Source organism: Macaca nemestrina, chromosome 8 (assembly GCF_043159975.1).
Source record: "Macaca nemestrina isolate mMacNem1 chromosome 8, mMacNem.hap1, whole genome shotgun sequence".
Lineage (NCBI taxonomy): Eukaryota > Metazoa > Chordata > Mammalia > Primates > Cercopithecidae > Macaca > Macaca nemestrina.
This window is the reverse complement of record NC_092132.1, coordinates 129,014,327-129,036,405: the sequence shown is the minus strand read 5'-3', so window position 1 is coordinate 129,036,405 and position 22,079 is coordinate 129,014,327. Positions and strand designations below refer to the sequence as shown.

General features: G+C 36.1%; 1 protein-coding gene across 1 annotated transcript in view; it reads right to left on the bottom strand.

Moving 5' to 3' along the window:
- The window catches only part of LOC105482041 (potassium channel tetramerization domain containing 9), a 29,980-nt gene that overhangs the window by 4,035 nt on the left and 3,866 nt on the right, over positions 1 to 22,079 (bottom strand). The window contains exons 2-11 of the mRNA XM_011741906.2: positions 14,271 to 14,392; positions 12,419 to 12,462; positions 8,702 to 8,798; positions 8,029 to 8,087; positions 7,696 to 7,824; positions 4,671 to 4,738; positions 4,488 to 4,583; positions 3,613 to 3,762; positions 1,291 to 1,396; positions 452 to 585 (exon numbers count right to left, since the gene is read on the bottom strand). Coding sequence (XP_011740208.1) covers positions 452 to 585; positions 1,291 to 1,396; positions 3,613 to 3,762; positions 4,488 to 4,583; positions 4,671 to 4,738; positions 7,696 to 7,824; positions 8,029 to 8,087; positions 8,702 to 8,798; positions 12,419 to 12,462; positions 14,271 to 14,392 — 1,005 coding nt within the window. The remainder of the gene's footprint in view (positions 1 to 451; positions 586 to 1,290; positions 1,397 to 3,612; positions 3,763 to 4,487; positions 4,584 to 4,670; positions 4,739 to 7,695; positions 7,825 to 8,028; positions 8,088 to 8,701; positions 8,799 to 12,418; positions 12,463 to 14,270; positions 14,393 to 22,079) is intronic.

The window sequence follows — 22,079 nt, the reverse complement described above, 5'->3', positions numbered from 1 at the left end:
AGCTATCGAGTCTGCTAGCTAAACTGGCAAATTAAGAAGACATACAAATACAATTCTTTGAAAAAGATGACTAGGCAAAATTATAATCTCAGGCTGATAAACCAAAAAACATATGGTTCCAATTTTAAATAGACTTCCTGAACCTGATTTCAAACCTGGATATCATTTAAATTTCTCAAGTAGTTTAAGAAGTAATCTAGCCCATTTAGTTCTGTTCGGAATTAAATTTTATGGAAAATACAATACATTAGATAATGCATCTATCAAACTTATTTACTTGAGAAAAACTTAAGGAAAAGGAGAGAAATGAAATCAACTTAGTCTGAATGCCAGATGAGTCTTCCAATCCAGTTTTACCAACCAACTACTTTGTTTTGATTTCAATACATTTTGCATGAGATGCTTAGTAAGTCTAGAGTAATAAAAACTCTTAAAATGTTGGTGAACTCACCTCTAAATCAGTTCCTGCCAGAGTTGCTCCTCTGAGGTTACAGTTCTTCAACTTTGCATTTTTTAAGGTAGCCACTCTCAGGTTAATTCCTGTCATCTGACTTCCTTCCATATCCACACCTTTCAGATTAGCACCTACAGTGAACACATTCTGGGAGTAGTTTAACTTAAAAATATAGTTATCTACCTTCAACAAAACTGCAAGATGACTTAATGGAGGTCAATAATGACAGTCTCTTTTGACTTTTGGAAATGAATCTAAAATCTTGTCTCTCAACGAACTTATAAACAGTTCACTAATGAAAGAATGCTTTCATTGATACTTTTGAGGGAAGAAATTTAGTTCTGTCTTATGATGGTTAGCACTTTCATAATATGCCTCTACAGGTTTATGATAAGGAAGGTTAAGTAGTCTCCTAAATATACAAGTAAACAAAGTGATCAGTCACAGATAAAACAGTAACAAATTAAGAAACAATAAATTAAATCTTAAAATGATTTTTATAAACTCCCTGGCTTTATGCAAAAGAAATTTTTCCTTTTGGTCAGTGTAAGAATATTTTATTCCATTTGAAAGTTTAAGACATTGATATTTAATTTTCCAATTAAAACTTTATTAAATATTTGAGGCTTTATTTTTTCTGAGTCCTCCGTTTTGATTAGCATTTGACTGAAACCAAATGGAGGTATCTTACTGCTTTGGAAGTTCTCCAAATATGATGACAGAAGAAACCTATTCCCTACAGCTATCCTGTTTCACCCTTAACAATTATTTTCCAGGGCTTTTTCCTTTACAGTCTGCTTCCTCCATAGAATAGGTATTTACAGAAAGGATCTCACCTTCTAAATTGGCTTTAAGACCAGAAGGATCCTCAAAATTACACAGTTTCAGGGATGCTCCTTCTGCATTAGAACAGAGCATCTTGACTCCCTGGAGATTTGCACACTGCAAAGAAAAGAGAAAAGTCCTGGTGGTAAGGTTCATAATTTTGTTCAAATTAGCTCAAACAGTAAAAGAAAAAATAGAAAAGGGGAAAAGGCTCAACTCAACACACTCATAATCAATTATTTTCTGTTTACAATAAAGGCTTTTCTAATTAAACGCAGTAAGAAATGGGAACATTTGAAAGAAATTTTTTTTTAAAGAACTGTTTTTAAAAAAATAAATGCAAATTAACAATAGCATGCTCATTTTACATGAAACATAATGGTGTAGATAAAGAAGTTGGGAGAGTCAGAACTATGACATCTCTATCTCTATTTTTATAAACACACCTATGCATGACAATGAAATAGTCAAAATGTATGGGTAAAGAAGGCATACACTTGTTAGGGGTATGGATTTTCTTATTACTATGGGAATCTTAATGTTCTGAGTGAAATTACTGATATTCTAAGATGCTACTACTGCCTTCAAGTCAGAGGTCAGAATACGAATGCCAGCATTTAAACGCATTATTTAGCTACAAAACACTAACAAGATGCTTTTTGAGTCTTTCTGCACCAACCATGGCTAAACATTAGCAACCCTGAGCAGGCACATCACAATGCATAATGCAAGGCAGAGAGTAAAATGGTAGAAAATATATGTTTTAAGGCTGTTTTGTTTTGTTTTGTTTGAGACAAAGCCTCACTCCGTCACCCAGGATGGAGTGCGGTGGTGCTATCTCAGCTCACTGCAACCTCTGCCTCCCAAGTTCAGGTGATTCTCGTGCCTCAGCCTCCTGAGTAGCTTGGATTACAGGCATGCACCACCACGCCTGGCTAATTTTTGCATTTTTAGTAGAGACGGGTTTTCACCATGTTGGCTAGGCTGGTCTTGACCTCAAGTGATCTACCTTCCTCTGCCTCCCAAAGTGCTCGGTTTACAGGCTTGACCCACCTCATCCAGCCAAGAGTTTTAAATTATGTTCATTTATCTCAAAGAGTTTTTGACAAACTTTTTTTTTAGGGCTTAACACAAACAAAGATGCCTCTCGACATTCCACTATTTAAAGACTAGGTCCTTCAAACTTTTTTTTGATGCTAGTCTTTTTCCTGTTTTGTTACTAACCTGACCCTCCATAAGACAGAATAAGAACAGTGAAAGTAACTAAAATGCATATTTGGTAGATTTTGTTACTAGCTCGGATACATGGCTTCATGGAGAAATAAGCTGCAGCTAATGAGTAAAACCCAAATTACAATAATTCAATAAATGACCACCAAAAGCAAGATGGTATTAATTTAAAAGACATACAGACATGGGCCTTGGTGGTAAGGAACTTAAAAGTTGTTAAAAATTAATAGATTTCGGCTGGGCGCGGTGGCTCAAGCCTGTAATCCCAGCACTTTGGGAGGCTGAGACGGGCGGATCACAAGGTCAGGATATCGAGACCATCCTGGCTAACACGGCGAAACCCCGTCTCTACTAAAAACACAAAAAATTAGCCGGGCGAGGTGGCGGCGCCTGTGGTCCCAGCTACTCGGGAGGCCGAGGCAGGAGAATGGCGGGAACCCGGGAGGCGGAGCTTGCAGTGAGCTGAGATCCGGCCACTGCACTCCAGCCTGGGCGACAGAGTGAGACTCCATCTCAAAAAAAAAAAAAAAATTAATAGATTTCATTGTTGGTCTGCATCTACCCTCTAACTTCAAATAAACACAGGTAACTGTCATGAATACATACATATACATACATATAAATATACACATATACAGAGAGAGAGGGAAAAAGCCACTGAGATGTTAACTTCCACAAACTGATGCATACCATATTTATTTCAAAATATCTATCAAATAATTCTTGAGCAGTAACATTTTCCCATTCCAGAAATGAGGTTGAATAGATTTCAAGGTTCCTTTCAGTTTTACCTTTATAATTTGCTGAAAATACGAGTCCTGACAAAGTACAGTATATTGAGGAGATCAGGAACTAATTCCAAGATTTAATTTCTTTTTAGTTGCTAAACCTTTCAGGTCTATGTTTAATAAAGGATATCAAACCTGTAAAACCAAATTCATTTCACTTTCAGACCCTTTAGTCTTATATCAACATAATAAATTATCTGTTTTCAAGTAAAAGCTCCCATAAAAGACAGTTATAATTCCTGTCTCAAAGGCTCTTTGAGACTGTTCAATAGACTAAACATTTACTTTTCTCTTGTAGCCTAAAATGATACTTACGTCAAGCACTGATCCAGAAAGATCAGCTCGTTCAAGATTTGCACAGCAAAGATTTGCATGTGCAAGATTGCAGCGGCTTAAATTGGCCATTTTGAAGTTAATGTATCGAAGGTCCAAACGAGAAAGATCAGCACCACTGAAGTTCAAACCCTGAAATAAAAAAGCACAAATTGTCACCATAATTAAATCGTCTGTTTGTATTAAATTTAATTACTATAGCTAACCACCAAGTTTTTTTTAGAAGCAATTGGCAGTTCAGTTACTTGGAGTTTATTACAAAACATGATCAAAATGGACTTAGATACATGAAAGAAGTGTCCTTAAATAGGTTCCTCATAAAAGAAACTCTATCAACATATACATTAGAATATAGCCTGGCTATAATTCATTTATGTGTAGAAGTTTCTAAAGAGGTATCCCTGTTAGTCCTATACCTGCTAATAAGTATTTAAACCTAATTATATTTAAATTATTTTATTAATTCAATAATTCAAAACAGTTTATCAGGCAAAAATGAATACTGTGGTCTTTAAAATCTGAAATGCTACAGTACACATAAGTAAAGTACCTGCCACTGATCGGACCATATATTGCAAATGTACAAATAATTACTTTTAAAAAACTGCTGCAATTTCCATGCATTATTCATAAACTGCTGCATGAGGTATAATTAGGCAATTTAAAAAGGCTATTATTGCATCTCTTTTTGGTTAACCATTTCAGAACTAAATCAATGCTATGACCCATAATTAAATTAGATCTTGCACATAAAAGAAAAATAAAGCAAAATAACCCCAAAACACTAGAAGAATGTAAAATTTTATTTTGCTGATAGAAATAATTCATGTAATTCATGTAAAATTCATGTTAATTACCTGGCATCGCAGTTCTGACTTGGTTGGAGTTGCTAGCAAAAATCGGACAAATTCCTTTCGGGATATTGGTGAATGATCCTCTGGTGGCTGAGAATTCTTGAAAAAGATATTAAGAAATTAGTGGAGTCTTTTGGGAGATAGCTACAATATATATAACAGTGGCTAATGTAAAAACAGGCTTACCTTTATTGCCACTTCCAGGTGTTCAATCAATGAGTCAATACCAAAAAACCTTGCTTCTTCTAACACACCTATCAGAACAAAAATGATTCTGAAACAACTAATTTAGTGAATGTATTACAGTCACTTTAAATTTAGTAAAATACGATTAGTTAACATAATTTTAACATTTAATTGACTTTTTAAATGGAGCAGATCTGAACATGTTTGCCACAAGTATCTTTGACATAATGAGTCAGAAAATGATGGAAATGAATAAAAGTTTAAAAAGTACAAAAAAGTGGCTGGGCGCGGTGGCTCAAGCCTGTAATCCCAGCACTTTGGGAGGCCGAGACGGGCGGATCACGAGGTCAGGAGATCGAGACCATCCTGGCTAACACTGTGAAACCCCATCTCTACTAAGAAATACAAAAAACTAGCCGGGTAAGGTGGCGGGTGCCTGTAGTCCCAGCTACTCCGGAGGCTGAGGCGGGAGAACGGCGTAAACCCGGGAGGCGGAGCTTGCAGTGAGCTGAGATCCGGCCACTGCACTCCAGCCTGGGCGACAGAGCCAGACTCCGCCTCAAAAAAAAAAAAAAAAAAAAAAAAAAAAAAGTACAAAAAAGTATAATTCAGAAATCTTATAGGAGAATAAATTTTAAAAATATTGGTAAATACTAAAAGAGGTTTCATTTATCATTTACTTTAACTTGGTAAAAAACAATGTACATCCTTTACATGACTTGGTATGTTTACTTATTCTAATCTGTTAATAAACATCATCAGAATGTGTGGGAATACATTTGGGTTCCATTATCTTTCAAATGAGAAGACCTCAATCAGTTGGCTGTTGACTTGGTAAAAAACTACTTAGAACTCTGGAATTACAAAGAAAGTATCAGACATAATCCCTCCCTTCAAACACAAGCTAATAAGGTAAGTAGATACCGAAAACCACAAGCCGTTATTTGGGAAGAATAATACAATCTTTTCTGTGAAAACCAAACTCTATGGACGATAATACAATTGTAAAACAAAGGTCATCCAAGGTACAGCATCCGGCTACCACTCTGGCATACAGGGTCCACATTTCCCCTTCAAGAGGCATCCAAAGATTATGCCATTCTGGTCGGATATATATCCCCGGTGGAAACCCAACATATTACAAAAGAGGTTCTTGTGGGCCACGCTCTCAATTTGCCAAGATCTGAGTAAAGCAGAACTCTTAGGGAATGCAGCCAGGATACATTTCTAATTCTAGGTTTAGAAATAAATCTTTAAAACATCCAGAGAAGCCTCAGAAATACAAAAGACAGGCCAGGCACGGTGGCTCAACACCTGTAATCCCAGCACTTTCGGAGGCTGAGGCGGGTGGATCACTTGAGGTCAGGAGTTCGAGACCAGCCTGGCCAACACATGGTGAAACCCTGTCTCTACTAAAAAAAAAAAAAAAAAAAAAAATATTAGCTGGGCATTGTGGTGTGTGCCTATAATCCCAGCTACTCGGGAAGCTGAGGCAGGAGAATCACTTGAACCCAGAAGGCACAGTTTGCAGTGAGCGGAGATCACGTCATTGCACTCCAGCTTGGGTAACAGAGGGAGACTCTCTCAAAAAAAAAAAAAAAATCAAAATCTGGATTTGAATCCCAGCTCTGCCACTCACTACTTTTTGGTGTTAGTGAAATTACTGTAGATTGTTTTAAAGCATATAATTACTTGGGCAATCTGTAGGCAATATAAAGAGTTTGGATGGAAACTGTACTAATTAAAAACAATGCTTTATAAAATGAATCCAGCAGAGAGCTCTGCTTTTTGAACACTTGCACAAATAAAAGAAATAGTTGAGAAACATGAAAAAGAAAAAACTAGCAAATCTTGGTAATAGCTTGGTTTGCAGATATATGACAGAGCATGGATAAATATATTTCTGATGTTATTTTCTAGGCAAGTAGGATACAAAATGCTATCAATAATCTGAAGAAAAATTAAAATGGGAGAAATAGAAAGCAACAAGAATTTAGTTACAAAGTTATAGAACTAGCTAAAAGAGTCAAATAATGTCTTTTTTTTTTTTTTTTTTTTTTTTTTGCAATAGGTACATGTTAAAGGGAATATAAAGTTTGTTATAGCAACACTAGAAGTTAGTGGGTGTTTTGTATTTCACTACAGAAACTGTAAGCTAGCAGTCCTCAGGCTGATTCTGATGTATTCAGCATGTAATGTTTTCAAAATAAAAACATGTCACATAAAATTTTAGATACCCAGGTTTCTTCAAAAACCAAGGTTCTGGCACTCTACATCTGTCCACATTGCACATGGCAATGATCTGCTGAAGCTGGCAGGCATGTGACCTCAAGATCACCAACTGCCTACCACTCCTCAAGTACTAACATCACATCAACTTCAGTCACTTAGAGGCCTAATAGCATCCAAATGTGCAACCAGTGTTTTATAAGGGCTTTTGTCTACATCACCTCCATTAACCTTCACAAAAATCTTGTGATGTAGATAGGGTTGAGAGTGCTTTTAACACTCATTTTTCCAATATGACTCAGAGAAATTTTCCCCAAGTTAGTCTCCCTAAGTTAGCAAATTGTAGAATCAAATCTCTAATTGAGAATTATGATTGCAAGTCATGATTTGCCCTCTTGACTACTCTAGTTCTCACATAATGTGGAGAATATCCAGAACTTGGAGCCAAGTTACATTCATAATTCAATTTTTAAAAAAGGAAACAACCAAATCGTTTAAAGTCACTTGTCATATAGAATCTATATCAGTTTAGAATATAAAGCTGATGTGTATGGCTTAGATATTTACCTATATGTACAAAGACTACCTACCTGAAGGACCACCTGTCCGTGCCTAAATCTATTTCTACACCTATATACACTCATATACATGAGAAAACATCTAGTTTAAAAAATAGAAAAAAAAATACTTTTACTTTATGGAAATATACTGTCACTGAGTGAAACAAAGTTAAAATCTTAAACTTACAAAAATGTGAGTAGTTACATAATTATATTGAAAGTCTACATAAACTCACCCAATAAATTAATGCCATCATTTACAATGAGCTGTCCATGACGCAAGTAGTTCAAAATGGGTTCAAAGTACTCAGGACTTCGGTCAATTAAGAAAGCTCCTCTATGATCTTGCTTATTTCCCCAGACACCTGTGTTACCATTATAATAAAGAAAGTACCCCATAAACAAAAAATAAAGTCAGAAATGTATGAGGAAAAAATTGCTTAATATATCAGTAAGTTTTTACTCTTAAAAACTGACATAATTAGTAAGTACAGAAAGTCGGGAGTTATAAAGGCAGCACAGATACAAAACAGGTAAGACGAAATGTGAAACCAACGTATTACACTCACCTTTGTCCTTAAACATGTGGGCCAGCATACTGTCAGGTTCTTTATTCACTAAAGTGCTCCTAAGAATTCAGGGAAAAAAATTGATTTCTCCATTTGTCTTTATAAACAAACATATTTAAGTCAAGAGTATACTCGATCCCAGCTGCTCTCTCAAAAAGATGCATGCTACAACCTGGTAGGAGTAACGCTGGGAAACAAAAACGTGCAGTAAGTTGCCATTTATCAGATCCCTTCTAATCGGGTACTTCCTTTGATTTAAACATTTTTTAGTTTCCTTTGCTGTAAATACTTCTCTGTCTATCCTGTTAGCAAACTATTACATAATAATATTCTTGATCTTCCAAACTTACATTTTTCTGCCCTTTAATAAAAGCAGTTGTAGCCTCTACAAATTTCAGTACTGTTAATTTTTACTTATATTGTGTGTCTATTACTCAATATCTAAAAAGCATGTTCTAAAACACTGAAGTGATGCCTTTTATGCTTTCTCAGGAATGAACCATGTTTTTACTTTGTTCTTCAAAAAAACTTATAAAAAATGGTTTCAGATCACACAGTATATTTAAGCAGCATTTGAGTATCTTTTTAGGGAATCAGCAAATTGAAGAACAAATGGTACACAGTGCTCCTTTTGCATTCTCTTTCTCTCTAACACACATACACATACACCTACCGTGTAGTTGTAAAGTACCGCCCTCCAACATTTAACGTCAGCCAGTCTGTGTGGAATCCTAACAATCCCTCAGGAGGCTTAGAATCTGTCTGAGGATCTAGAGATGACATGTAGAAAATAATACAAATATTAAGATTGGGGATTCTGGGAAGACGGTAATGGCATAATTTTTAAAACTGAATACACACATAATAAAAGCATACCAGAGCTACTAGGACAGCAATACCCAAACCCACAGACTGCATCTAAAACAACACTAGGTGATAAGGTAGTCCCACCAATACCAACAGCTATAAGAGCAGCATGCTTTCAGCGCCTGTGAAAGAAAAAGCAGAGAGATGCAACAGGGTATATGATGAACCCATGAATGTGAAAGCCATCCATAGATACTGACTTCATTGCTTAATAAGTTCAGCTGAGAACAACAGATTGAGATGACCCCAAAAGTGAGTGATGCAAGTACTTTGCAGTAAGATCTGATAGGGCTGAAAATAAACTCTCAAAACCATAACCAAAATAAATGGTCAAAACTCCCTTCTATGGACAAAGCCCCACACTGATAACATGCTGGGAAAATAATCCAAGCTGAATGCAACAGAGACAACAGAGACTAAAAAAAAAAAGGACTCCAGACGAAAGTTAAGAGGTCTAATAGACCAAAATATATCAGAAAATGAGTTCTGTATGTTTTTAACACTTCACAAAAACAACAGAAAAGGGAACTCTAGAGCCATGAAATTAGAAAAACTGTCCTGTCAGCCCTCTTTTCAAGTTAAGAAAAACTAACTTCACATAAAAATGAGCAATACAAAAGGATTGATCAAATGTAATACAAAAGTGTTAAAATAATAATAATAATGTCCTTATAGATAATGCCAGAAATACCCACAAAATAGATCAAAATTATAATCTAATATTCCAAAACATGCTAAAATAAGTTTATACAAGGTATAAAATAACAATATAAACCAGGATTTACAAATTCAGAAACGTGTAGCAAGAACTCCCAAGAGAATTAGAAATAAAAGAAAAACGATTTTTAAAATAAAGACTAAAGCAAAAGAAATACAAGAGTGATTAAACACAATGACAGTGACTTAAGGGAAAGAAAAGGTAAAAAAGAGAATAGCTTGAAAAATTAAAAAGAAACGGCCACACATGGTGGCTCATAACCGTAATCCTTTGGGAGGCCGAGGCAGGTGGATTGCTTGAGCTCAGGAGTTCGAGACCAGCCTGGGCAACAGGGCAAAACCCCAAAATCCCATCTCTACAAAAAATACAAAAAAATTATCCGAGCATGGTGGCACACATCTGCAGTCCCAGCTACTGGCTGGGGGCTGAGGCAGGAGAATCACTTGAACCCAGGAGGTTGAAGCTGCAGTGAGCCAAGATCACACCACTGCCTTACAGCCTGAGTGACGAAGTGAGGCCCTGTCTCAAAAAAATAAATAAATAAAATACAAAGAAAAGAAAAGAAAGTTTCAAATGTAAAAGACAAGTGTAAAAGATCCACCATACATACAATAGAGTCCTGAAAGAAGGAACTCAAATCAAAGTGAACAAAATAAAAATGTAAACTTCAAGAAAACTGTACTGAAATTTTAAAATACACACACTTGAAACTATATATTGAAAGGATCCATCACATACTGAGAAAACCAATTCAGAACAACTCAGAACACCAAAAAATATTCTACTAAAATTACTGTACTTTAAAGAAAGAGAAATATCCTTTGGGTGATCTATGAAAAATAATCACATAAGAAAGATCAGATTTTTTGAGACCAACACCTCAAGCCAGAATAAAACGCAGTAACGTATTTAAGATATTCAAAGAAAAATGATGTGAACCAAGGATTTTTCAATAGCTTCACTGAGGTATAATTAACACAGAACAAATTACACATACTAAAGTTTATAATAAGCGTTGACATATAATTTTATACCAAAATCATATAAAGATGGTGGATGGCAATGACATCTTGCCACTGGAAGATGTCAGAGACTATTGTTCTCATAGTTTCTTGGAGAGAAATCTACTAGAGAACAAGTTTCAGATAACCACTGGAAACATAACAAAAGGATGGAGGTAAATGTACGCTTGAAGAAGTAAAACTAAATGAGAGTATAAAGGGAGACAGTATGGTATACAATGGCTGTATGTTCTGACAATGCAGAAACAATACAATTATTTTTAAGTAAGGGGAGAAAAGATTTAGCATATGAAAAACATTTAACTGTTTTTAGTAATTATATTGGTACTGAAAGTATTGGGTTTGTTACGCTGACATTTTTAGATGTGTTCTGTATGGGATATAGTAAATGAGTAATTATGTGACATTATAATTCTATTAGTCCCTGTGTCCCTGAAAGTCAGTATTATTGATATAGAAAAAGGAGACACAGATGTAAGAACAGAAGAGGAAAAGTAAAAACCTTATAATCCTTAATATAAACTTTAAGTATTAGTATGAACCCATGAGTTATTTCATCTATCCATATTGTGTTATATATGATATGTAAACTTTCTATCCTATAACATATATACAAATTTTATCTCTACCTATATATTTTCAGTTCTGTCCACCAAAAAGCATAGCAACAATGATAAACCCAATAACAAACAGCCTCCCTAGCTCCCAGATTTGTCTTGGAAAGACACTTCCCACTAAAAAAAATCAAGGCTTGTTGGAAAAATGTTGATCCAGGTCTGAGACAGGAAAAGGCTTTAAGATGAACACCTGTTATTCCAGATAATAAGAAAGCTATAAAATCCAACAGGGCTTGTTAAAAAGACCTGAAGAGATTTCCAGTGGCCAAAAATTAAGACAATCTGAACACCAATAAATGCAGAGGATGAAAATATACCAAATATTTTAAAATCCATCAGTTAACAATAAAAAAAAACCTTAATTGATCATTTTTTATTGTGTTTGTATGCAGTGGACCAATTAAGTGATCGTTGCCTGCCAATCACTGTTAGGCCAATGGATAAAAGATGAGGAAAAGTTATTACTCACAGTTTTAAGGTAGAGACAGACAGACAAGAGTATGCACTTACTTCCAAGTTGACAATTGCCTGTGCATCAATCCTGAGAACTACTTCCACTCACCAAATACAATTAGTATGATGTTTTAAAAAATACTTAAATATTCAGTGTTGACTGTATGGATCTAAATAAATCAAATACTTTATCTTACTTTTGGCCTTTTCTTTTGAGATATACAACTATAAGCTTTCTTCCAAATCAAAGGGTAGTGTGTGTGCACACCCATGTTTGTGGTTGATACCAAGTTATTTTTTGACTGATCTGATCACTGTGAAATACTGTCAAACACTGTTTATGCAAGCAATATTTACTCACAAATATGTAATACAACATGTAGAAAAATTTTGACATTTACTATCAAAGAAAAAATTCTGAAACAATTGTTTCTAAAATCAAAACTACCTTACTATGTTATAGTTAATGAATATGTACACCTTGAAAGCATTTTAAAGGCATGTAAAAGATGAAGCATCCATAATAAACTACGATCATATAGTAAAAAATTTAACACATACACCCAATGTAGAATAAAAAAGTGTGAAGATCTGAATACAGCCATAAGATCATTTTTGATGTTTAAGCTTAATAGCCCCATTTAAAGTAATTGCCATTCCATCTTTTTTTTTTTTTTTTTTGGCAGATAAAACTGGCTTTTAAAGTCACTTACCAATAAATGGCTCTCCTTCACAAACAAACAAAACATCATCATCCCTGGGGAAATCAAAATTTAAAAAGCCACCATCAAAATCTAAAAATCACATTAATTATCTGTTGCTTATAGGAATTATTCCTTAGAATTATATAAACAAAAGGTTTTGCTATCAATCTAGACTGCAAAGAAGCTAAGTTTCCAATGCTTTGTTTGGCTCCCTGAACTTAACTGTCTTTGAATTTAAATTCAAAAATAAGATCTTGCACATGAAAGTACTTTTGAAATGGGGGGGGGAGAAATCCCACTACACAAATTATGTGAGTTCAGCTTTCTTATCAACTGGGAATGAATAATTATGCTCAAAGGATAGATTAAAGCCACAGCTAACTCCTCTTTTTTTCTTTACCTTTTTTTTACCCCTAAATCATTAGCTGTTGTGTGCTTTGGAGATGAAATAAACTGTCATATTAAATCTAGGAAAAATACAGCTGGAAGTAACTCTGCTGTCAGTGTTTACCCACTACAGATCCACCATACACCCAAATGTAAATGGTTGCACATAACCCACAGTTCTAGACAATCAGTGTACATCCTCTTCCTCAACCTATTACACCAGATAACGTATTGTGAACCTAAAACGAATAAGTCGATATTTTATAGCTCAGAAGGCTTCAGTTATAACCTTCCATTGTAGAAGTTTTTATTTCCTATAGGACATCACAGGACACATTAAATTTTTCTAAGAAGCAGAGTTTGTGCTTGTTAAGGAGAAAGTTAGGTTGATGAGGACCATCATCCAACAATGTGACTCAGTTTTCCTTAGAAACTGAAAGAAGCTGGGAGATACATATTGAAAAACTCGAAATTATCCTAATTTATTTGGATTTAAAATGTAGTATATAGTATTTCCTACTTGTTCACCATGCCAATTTACTGTTTTCAGATTAGTATAAAAATCTGGTTTTTTTTTTCATTAACAAAACCCAATTAGCTGTATGACCTGAGTGAGTCCTCAGCTTCACAGGTAATTCGTTTCCTCGTCTGTAAAATGAAGGGTCTAGAACTGATTCACTGCAAAAGCAGTATACTATATTGAAAGGTCATTTTGATCTGGATTTATACAGAGACTTTGTGTATTATTGTAACTTAAAGCATCATTATCTTCACATCATTGATAAAAAAAACTCATGCTCTGCCAATCAAATGGTATAACTCAGGCAAAGCAATAATAACATAACTGGCATAGTCAACACTTAATTTGTGTTCCCTTTACCATCTTCTTTGTTAAGCATCTTCCTGCTCCAAAATTCTCTGACCTCGTGAAGATGAAGTAAGGTGAACTACACACTTGTTTTAAAGAGATGAATCTGCCTGGGATATTTAAAGAACAAACAAATAAGTCTATAATTATGGTGGATCACTGGTGATATCTCTACTTAGAATTATATCATATTTATAAAGTTTTCACAAAATCTGGCCTTTGTAATATTTATAAAATGCAAAGCATTTCTTAGGAAATGATTAACAAGCAGGTGCATATAAAAGTGAAGAGATGAATTAGATTTCTAATGTTAAAAACTGCATGTCTTATTAGATCCTTCTGTAGTACCACAAAGAAGAAATTCCTCATAGCCATATATGAACTATGCAGAAAGACTATCAGTATACTGAAATGTATACTAAGGGTTTTCTAGCTGATCAATACAGCTTAAGCCCAAATGATTTAAATTCCAAAGAGCAAATTCTAGGTAATCACTTGCCAAAATCCTGTATTCTTAACAGTGATTAAACTACTGCTTAAGGGAAACAGCATAGCACCAAGAAGTTGAGGCACACTGTTGACAGCTTATAAAAAGGTGAAGGTTACCTGATCAAAGCAATATCATCAATCAGTCCACCTTTCCCATTATATACACTGGTGGCTTTTATGCCGAGTTTACTGCTGGCCACAGAAAGCAAATCAGATAAAGTTCCATATACAGCAACCACCTGTAAATACACCAGATTAATATGAACAACTTATTTAATAAATGTTATCCCAACAAGTTACAAACCATCACAGTAAAACAGGGCTAAAAAGAGTATCATATAAAAGGAGACTTCAACAGGTTCTTAACAGTGCCCCCTTTTCTTCTATGACTCACTTATTCACTTGGTGCCTAAAATTGTCGAATCCTAAACTAGAACATAAGAAATCATCTCTGACCAAAACAATCTACAATCCTAAGGTGCGTTAAATAGCACTCCAGTTGTGAAGTAAGATAGACCCACACTTCAATCTAGAGTCTGACATTTTCTAGCTGTCAACTTGAGTCAACCTATTGATGCTTCTGTTGCTTTAACTAAAAATGAAGAAAATAGTAGCACCTACTTCAGAAGGTTATTACGAATTCATGCATAAGAGCTTGGCAAAGAGACTGAGACCTAGTAAGTCCCTATTATGTTGTCCTTTTATTATTTATTTATTTGAATGGTGCACCCTTAGAATAGGAGTCCACTGGTGCTGTTTATTATATCATTATCTACATAAACTACCATAGAAAATATAACTTCCTACCTCATTTATTTAATTCTTCATTAACTAAGACAGATTTTAGCATCTAACATTAAGAATACAGCAAACAGCTGGGTGACAAGGAATTGATCTGTCCTGCTGTGAATCCAGCATTCTGATATATGTGTAAGATACATGCAACTGTTTAAGCAAGGGGGCTGACAATCTCTACATGTAAGTGAATTTTGTGCCCTGGTCCTAACTGTAACTATGGGTTCCCAGCGGCTGAGTTGTACAGTTGCACCATTATTAGTTATGACCTCTGAAAGTTAGGAATAAAAAGTAGGAGAGGGTCGGGCGCAGTGGTTCAAGCCTGTAATCCCAGCACTTTGTAAGGCTGAGACTGGCAGAGCACTTAAGGACTGGAGTTTGACCAGCCAGACCAAAATGGAGAAACCCTATCTTTACTAAAATACAAAAATCAGTCAGGTGTGGTGGCACATGCCTGTAGCTACTCCAGAGAATTGCTTGAACCCGGGAGACAGAGGTTGCAGTGAGCCAAGGTTGCACCACTGCACTCCAGCCTGTGTGACTGAGCAAGCCTCTGTCTCCCCCACAAAAAAAAAGAAAAAGAAGTACGTGAAGAGCTAAACATGAAGCACAATCATCTAGCTCATGGATGTCCCAAGATCATTATGTCAAGATGCCATATGAAGTGAGCACTAAGGCTGGTCCTCTGTCCACCAGTGACTGGAATACAGTGGAGAGTTTCTAGTTAAATAAATAAAGTAAATGGAGGCCATAGAAAAAGCTGCTTGATAACAAAGAGTGTGCAGTTTTTCAAAAGCAGAGTACTCAGATTCCAACTTTTTTCTCTTGGATCAGAAGGATGAAAGAGAGAAGAGTGCTGGAGCATTTTGGAAAGTGTTGAAGGCGAGAAAAATGTAAGCGGAACCAAGTACATTATTAAAAATAATGCATAACCCAACTGTCTATAAGCAGGTAATTGTATAAATATGGTATAGACATACAACTGAATATTATTCAGCAATAAGAAACAATGAGGCCAGGTACAGTGGCTGATGCCTGTAATCCCAGCACTTTGAGAGGCTGAGGCAGGTGGATCGCTTCGAGACCCGCCTGGCCAACATGGTGAAACATGGTCTTTACAAAAAAAAAATACAAAAAGTAGCAAAGATGGTGGCACATCCCTGTAGTCTCAGCTGCTTGGGAGGCCAAGGTGGGAGGATGACCTGAGCCTGCTAAGTCAAGGCTGCAGTGAGCCAAGATCATACCACTGTACTCCAGCCTGGACATGATGGGATGGAAAAGAAAAAAGGAAAAGAGAAAGGAAAGGAAAAAGGAAAAAAAAGGGGAAGGGAAAGGAAAGGAAAGAAAAAAGAAAATGAAAGGAAAGAAGAGAAGAGCCATGAATTCTGACACGTTACAACATGGATGAACCTTTGTGACCGTATGCTAAATGAAGTAAGCCAATAAGAAAAGGATAAATATTCTAAGATACCACTCACATGAAAGTACCCAAAACAGGCAAATTCATAGAGATAGAAAGCAGAATAAACGTTACCAAGGCATAGATGGGAATGGAGAGTTATTTCTTAATGGGTACAATTTCTGTTTGGGATGATGACCAAGTACTAGAAATAAACAGTGGTGATGGTTACACACATTGCGAATGTAAACAATGTCAATGAATTACACATTTAAAAAATGGTTAAAATAATAAATTTTGTTCTATCTTCTATCACAATAAAAAAATAATGCAAAGCACTAGGCACAGTGTCCTACACACAGCAGGCTTGCCACAAATAATTAAAGCCTGAGTAAAATATGTCCCCCATATTTCCTATGATTGTTCACCTCTGCAACACAGTGAGGAATTCTGTAATTGCATTATACACATTCCTGGGAAAAAGGTAAGAGAAATATAGTACCTAGGGCATTGCACATGGCAAAGCTGGGGTTGTGTTAAGGCAAAGAGCATGAAGAGAGTAAAGACAGAGAAGAGAGAAGCAAACATGCAAAGGAGCAAGAGACTGACCACAGCAGATGCAAAACAACTTCTGCAGTCAGAAGGTACTGAGAGGAGGGTAAGAAGCACCTCTTTCCCAATTCAACGTTCTTGGCATAGTTGCCATTATACAAATAATTTTCTAAATCTTTCGTTTCCCTCTTATTTACCTCTGGCCCTTGTATCTCAATATGGCTTTCTTTTGCCTGATATCCCCTCCTTGCCCTAACATCAACTTTCTTCCTCAGTATCGCTTTCACTGCTCTTTCACCCATACCATAAAATAGATGCAAGTTGAATGCACCTGCCTGTATTATCCTTCTGTGATTAACATATTATAGCTTAAGATCTTATATGACTTATTCAAAATACACTAACTTGAATTGTCGTTTACTTCTATAGGATTGACTTGGTTTTTCTGTGGGTTAGCTGTCTTCCGATGAAAATAAAGGCCACCTGCCACGTTTTAAAGCTGTGCTGTCCAATGTGGAAACCACAAGCTTCATGAGTCTATTTAAATTTTAATGTATTAAAATTAAAAGTTAAAATGCAGTTCAGTCACACTAGCCACATTTCAAGTGCTCAACTGCCACACTGGCTAGTGGTTTCCATATTGAATAGCACAGATTTCCATCATCTCAGTAGTTCTATCAGACAGTGCCATTCTGAAGAGCAGAATAAAATGAAAAAGAAGGAAAAAAAACCCACTATTTTAATTCTATTAGGCTTTCCCATGACATAGGAACCCAAAGTAACAAATTGATGAAATACAACTCAAGACCTGTTTGTTGTTTTATTCAGAGGGTTAGGATGTTGCCATCTTCCATTTCTTCCCCACTGAAGTCAAATGTGACCAGATGAGAGAAAAAAAATCACACATACTATTTGGCAAGGACTATTCTCAAGGCAATCAAAGTACAATAGGTGTCTCCTTGAAGGCTGTAAAACTACTAAAGGAGCACAGTCTAGGTATAAACTGAATTCAACTTTTATTTTATTGCCACTTAAATCAATCTTAATAAACTATCAAAAACAATTTACCATATCACTAAGTATTTTCTAATCTGGCTGTCTGCCTGGATCCTAAAGGTCCAGTAAAAATATTAATTTGCAAAAAGTTGCCATGAATTCTGTGAACAGAGGTGACTACCCCTTGGTAAAGCTGATAAGCAGCACTAAAGAAGTACATCCCTGAGTTGTTCTACTAATAACCGCCATAGGTTCAAATTGAAGGATCCACCTAGCTAAATGGTACATTACCTGGCTTATAGCAGGTCTTTGATAAGTATTTCTTGAATGTTGAGTGTTGAACTAGGACACGCCTTTTTTGTGTGACAATCAGTCATATTCATTTAAGACAGTCACACTGTCATTAGGGTAAAAAAATACACAGTATAAATGCAATTCTAAAGCAATCTGGGCACAGTGGCTCATGCCTGTAATGCTGGCACTTTTTGGAAGGCCAAGGTAGTAGGATCACCTGAGGTCAGGAGTTCAAGACCAGCCTGGCCAACATAGCAAAACCGTGCCACCACACCCAGCTAATTTTTACATTTTTAGTAGAGACGGGGTTTCACCACGTTGGCCAGGAGGATGTCGATCTCTTGACCTCGTGATCCACCCACCTCAGCCTCCCAAAGTGCTGGGATTACAGGCGTGAGCCACCACGTCCAGCTGAGTTTTTTGTTTTATTTTGTTTGTTTTCCAAATTTGTTACAACGAACCTTTATTAATTTTGTAATAAGGGGGGAAAGTTTTAATTTATTTTAAGGTCTCCATAGCTCCAGATACTAGTTCTACAAATAAAATTAACAGTTTACAATCAGGCAGTTAACAATTTCCTTTAAGTGAAATGACCAAATGGTAGTCAATTAGAGAAAATAGAATTAAAATTAATACAAAGAATCTTATAGTTCTAGAAATTTGAAAATTTCCCTCGATTTGGGCCAATATACTTATTTTCACTTGGAGGGCTATTCTTGACATTTGTTTTCCAACTAGTCATTCGAGCATACTAACAATACCAAACAAATAAAAAGGAGTTATATTGTAATACTAATATTCATATATTCAAAATCTCTGTATTTTAAACTAATTAGAAACCAGATTTTAAAATATGTATCAACATAAATTTGTTATACATATAGAAAAGATGATTAAGTTAGATTGGCACATGTATTCTTTATACAACAACTCTGTTGAGAAAGAGGAACGATAAAAATCTTGTGTATCATGGGCATAAGCTCCAGTGAGTATATACTAAGTTTGTTGTTGTCCTCATACTGAGCCAAAGAAATCATAAAATGATAGTGCTTACAAAGATCATTTGCTTTCTATGTGTTGTCTCCACCATGTGGGCCTGATGTTTCCATGTCACTGTGATTATCTACTTTAATAACTTAGGCCCTAAGAACAGAAGCATTTTACAGAGTAAATTGAGAAGCATGTCTATTAAAGTTCATGATGACTGTATTATACTACTGCTCAGAGTCAATTCTTTTTAAATTTCAGATCCCATGACAAGTGAAAGCTGTCTATGAGTTGGAAAGTAAAAGGACACCATGTCTAGTAGGATTGGCTAGTTTTAATTTGCCTTTAAACACAATTTTCAAATTGTAACCTATATTATTTAAATTTAAAAATTAAAACCTGCACACGTACAAAAAATATTTTTTCTTCTTTACCCACAATATTTATTACATAATACACAAGGAATACTTGTTGAATTTATGCAGGCTGATTTACCTAACAAAATCACCAATCACAATTAATAGCTAAATGTAGAACTCAATTTTCTCTACCTATACTTTTAGTCAAATACATTTTAAATATTTACATGAGCCGATTCTTTAAAAGGTGAGATAATTAACTCTAAGGTGAAAAAAGAAAATATTTAAAATGGAAAATGTTGACAATACCAAGTGCTGGAGTAGTTGTAGCCCAATGGGGAAGGTTCATGCAGTGCTGGTGGGAATATAAATTACTGCAATGACTTTGAAAAAAATCTGGTATTATTTTACAAAACTGAATATTTACATTACTTAACACCCAATAATTACAACTACGTGTCTATACCTTAGAGTGGTGGTTCTCACATGTGTGATCCTGTCACCTAGAGCATCTGAATCACATTTCACCTGCAAATTAAAAATGCACATTCCTACCCCATCCCAGACCTGCTGAATATTAACCTTTGGGGATGAAGTCCAGCGGTTTTCTCAAATCCTCCTCCTCCTTCAAGTGACTCTGATGCATGCTAAAGTTTGAGAACTACTTCCCTAGAAAAATGCTTGCTGCTGTGCACCAGGATACATATATAGAAATATTCATGACAGCACTGTTAATTTAACAACAAAATATAAAGAAAATAACCTAATGTCTACTGACAGTATTTGTATAGCATGTACTTTAATAAAGCAGTAAAAATGAATAAATTATCACTATGTCAGATATTATGGTTAGAACAAAATTATACTGAATGAAAAAAGCAAGGACTGGCCTGGCATGGTGGCTCATGCCTGTAGTCCCAGCACCTTGGGAGACTGAGGACGGAGGACTGCTTGAGGTCAGGAGTTTGAGACCAGCCTGGGCAACAGAGAAGACATTGTCTCCACAAAAAACTATATACAGTATAATATCAATTTGAGATACAGTATGTCCCGGAGCTGATTTTTTAAAAATGGCTAGGCGCAGTGGCTCACGCCTGTAATCCCAATACTTTGGGCGGCCGAGACAGGCAGATGAGGTCAGCTGAGACCAGCCTGACCAACATGGTGAAACCCCGTCTCTACTAAAAATAGAAAAATTAGCCGTGAGTGCTGGCAAGCTCCTGTAATTCCAGCTACTCAGGAGGCTGAGGCAGGAGAATCACTTGAACCCAGGCTGTCAGAGGTTGCAGTGAGCCAAGATCGCGCCACTGCACTCTAGCCTGGGCAACAGTGCGAGACCCTGTCTTAAAAAAAAAAAAAAAGGGTAATTTAGTTATGCATATATATGTGACAAAACTATTGATTTAAAAACACACACACACAGCAAAGAGAAAAACAAAACAGAGGTACAGGAAAGTGGATGAGCACATTATGTTATTGATAACATGCTACTTCTCGGGTTGTCTGGCAGACTTACAGATATTTTCTATATTATGTTCCTCTTAATTTTTATGTACATTCTTTATTGTATTCTTTACTATGTATCAAATATATTAAGAAATGTTCAAGCTTAAAAAGTGGGCTCTCACTAGGTTCTTTTTTTTTTTTTTTTTTGAGACGGAGTCTCGCTCTGCCGCCCAGGCTGGAGTGCAGTGGCTGGATCTCAGCTCACTGCAAGCTCCGCCTCCCGGGTTCACGCCATTCTCCTGCCTCAGCCTCCCGAGTAGTTGGGACTACAGGCGCCCGCCACCGCGCCCGGCTAGTTTTTTGTATTTTTTAGTAGAGACGGGGTTTCACCGTGTTAGCCAGGATGGTCTTGATCTCCTGACCTCGTGATCCGCCCGTCTCGGCCTCCCAAAGTGCTGGGATTACAGGCTTGAGCCACCGCGCCCGGCCTAGGTTCTTATTAATGTTTAGACTTCAGAGGCAGAGGTTCACATAAAATTTTCACCTTCCTCCAACTCTAACAACGTCATGGATTCAAACTGGCATACTTACTACCAACAACACATTTCTTTTTCATTCTTTGTTGTTGTTGTTGTTTTAGAGATGGTATCTCACTCTGTTGCCCAGGTTCGTCTTGAACTCCTGAACTTCAGCAATCCTCCCACCTCAGCCTCTCAAAGTGCTGGGATTACAGGCATGAGTCATTGTGCCTGCCCCCAACAACATGTTTCTGACCTAATACCAAAACCTGAAAAAAAGTTATTTCTTGGACCAAGAATGAAAACACGGTACAGAATGAAAGTATTTCCTACCCTGTTTGCCATGTTTGGCATGATGCCACGTACTCAGAAGGCATTTACTAAGTGTTCACTGAATGAATGAATGAATGATGAATTAATCAGTATACAAAAGGCCTAGGACTTGCACAGCTCATTAATGAATATTCTGAAGTAAAAAAAGCACTCTGTGTTCAAGACATGCAGAAATTCTGCACTGACATTAAGTTGCTCAGAAGCCACACACTGCATTCAGATGTGCAAGTCCCCATTTCAATTTCCT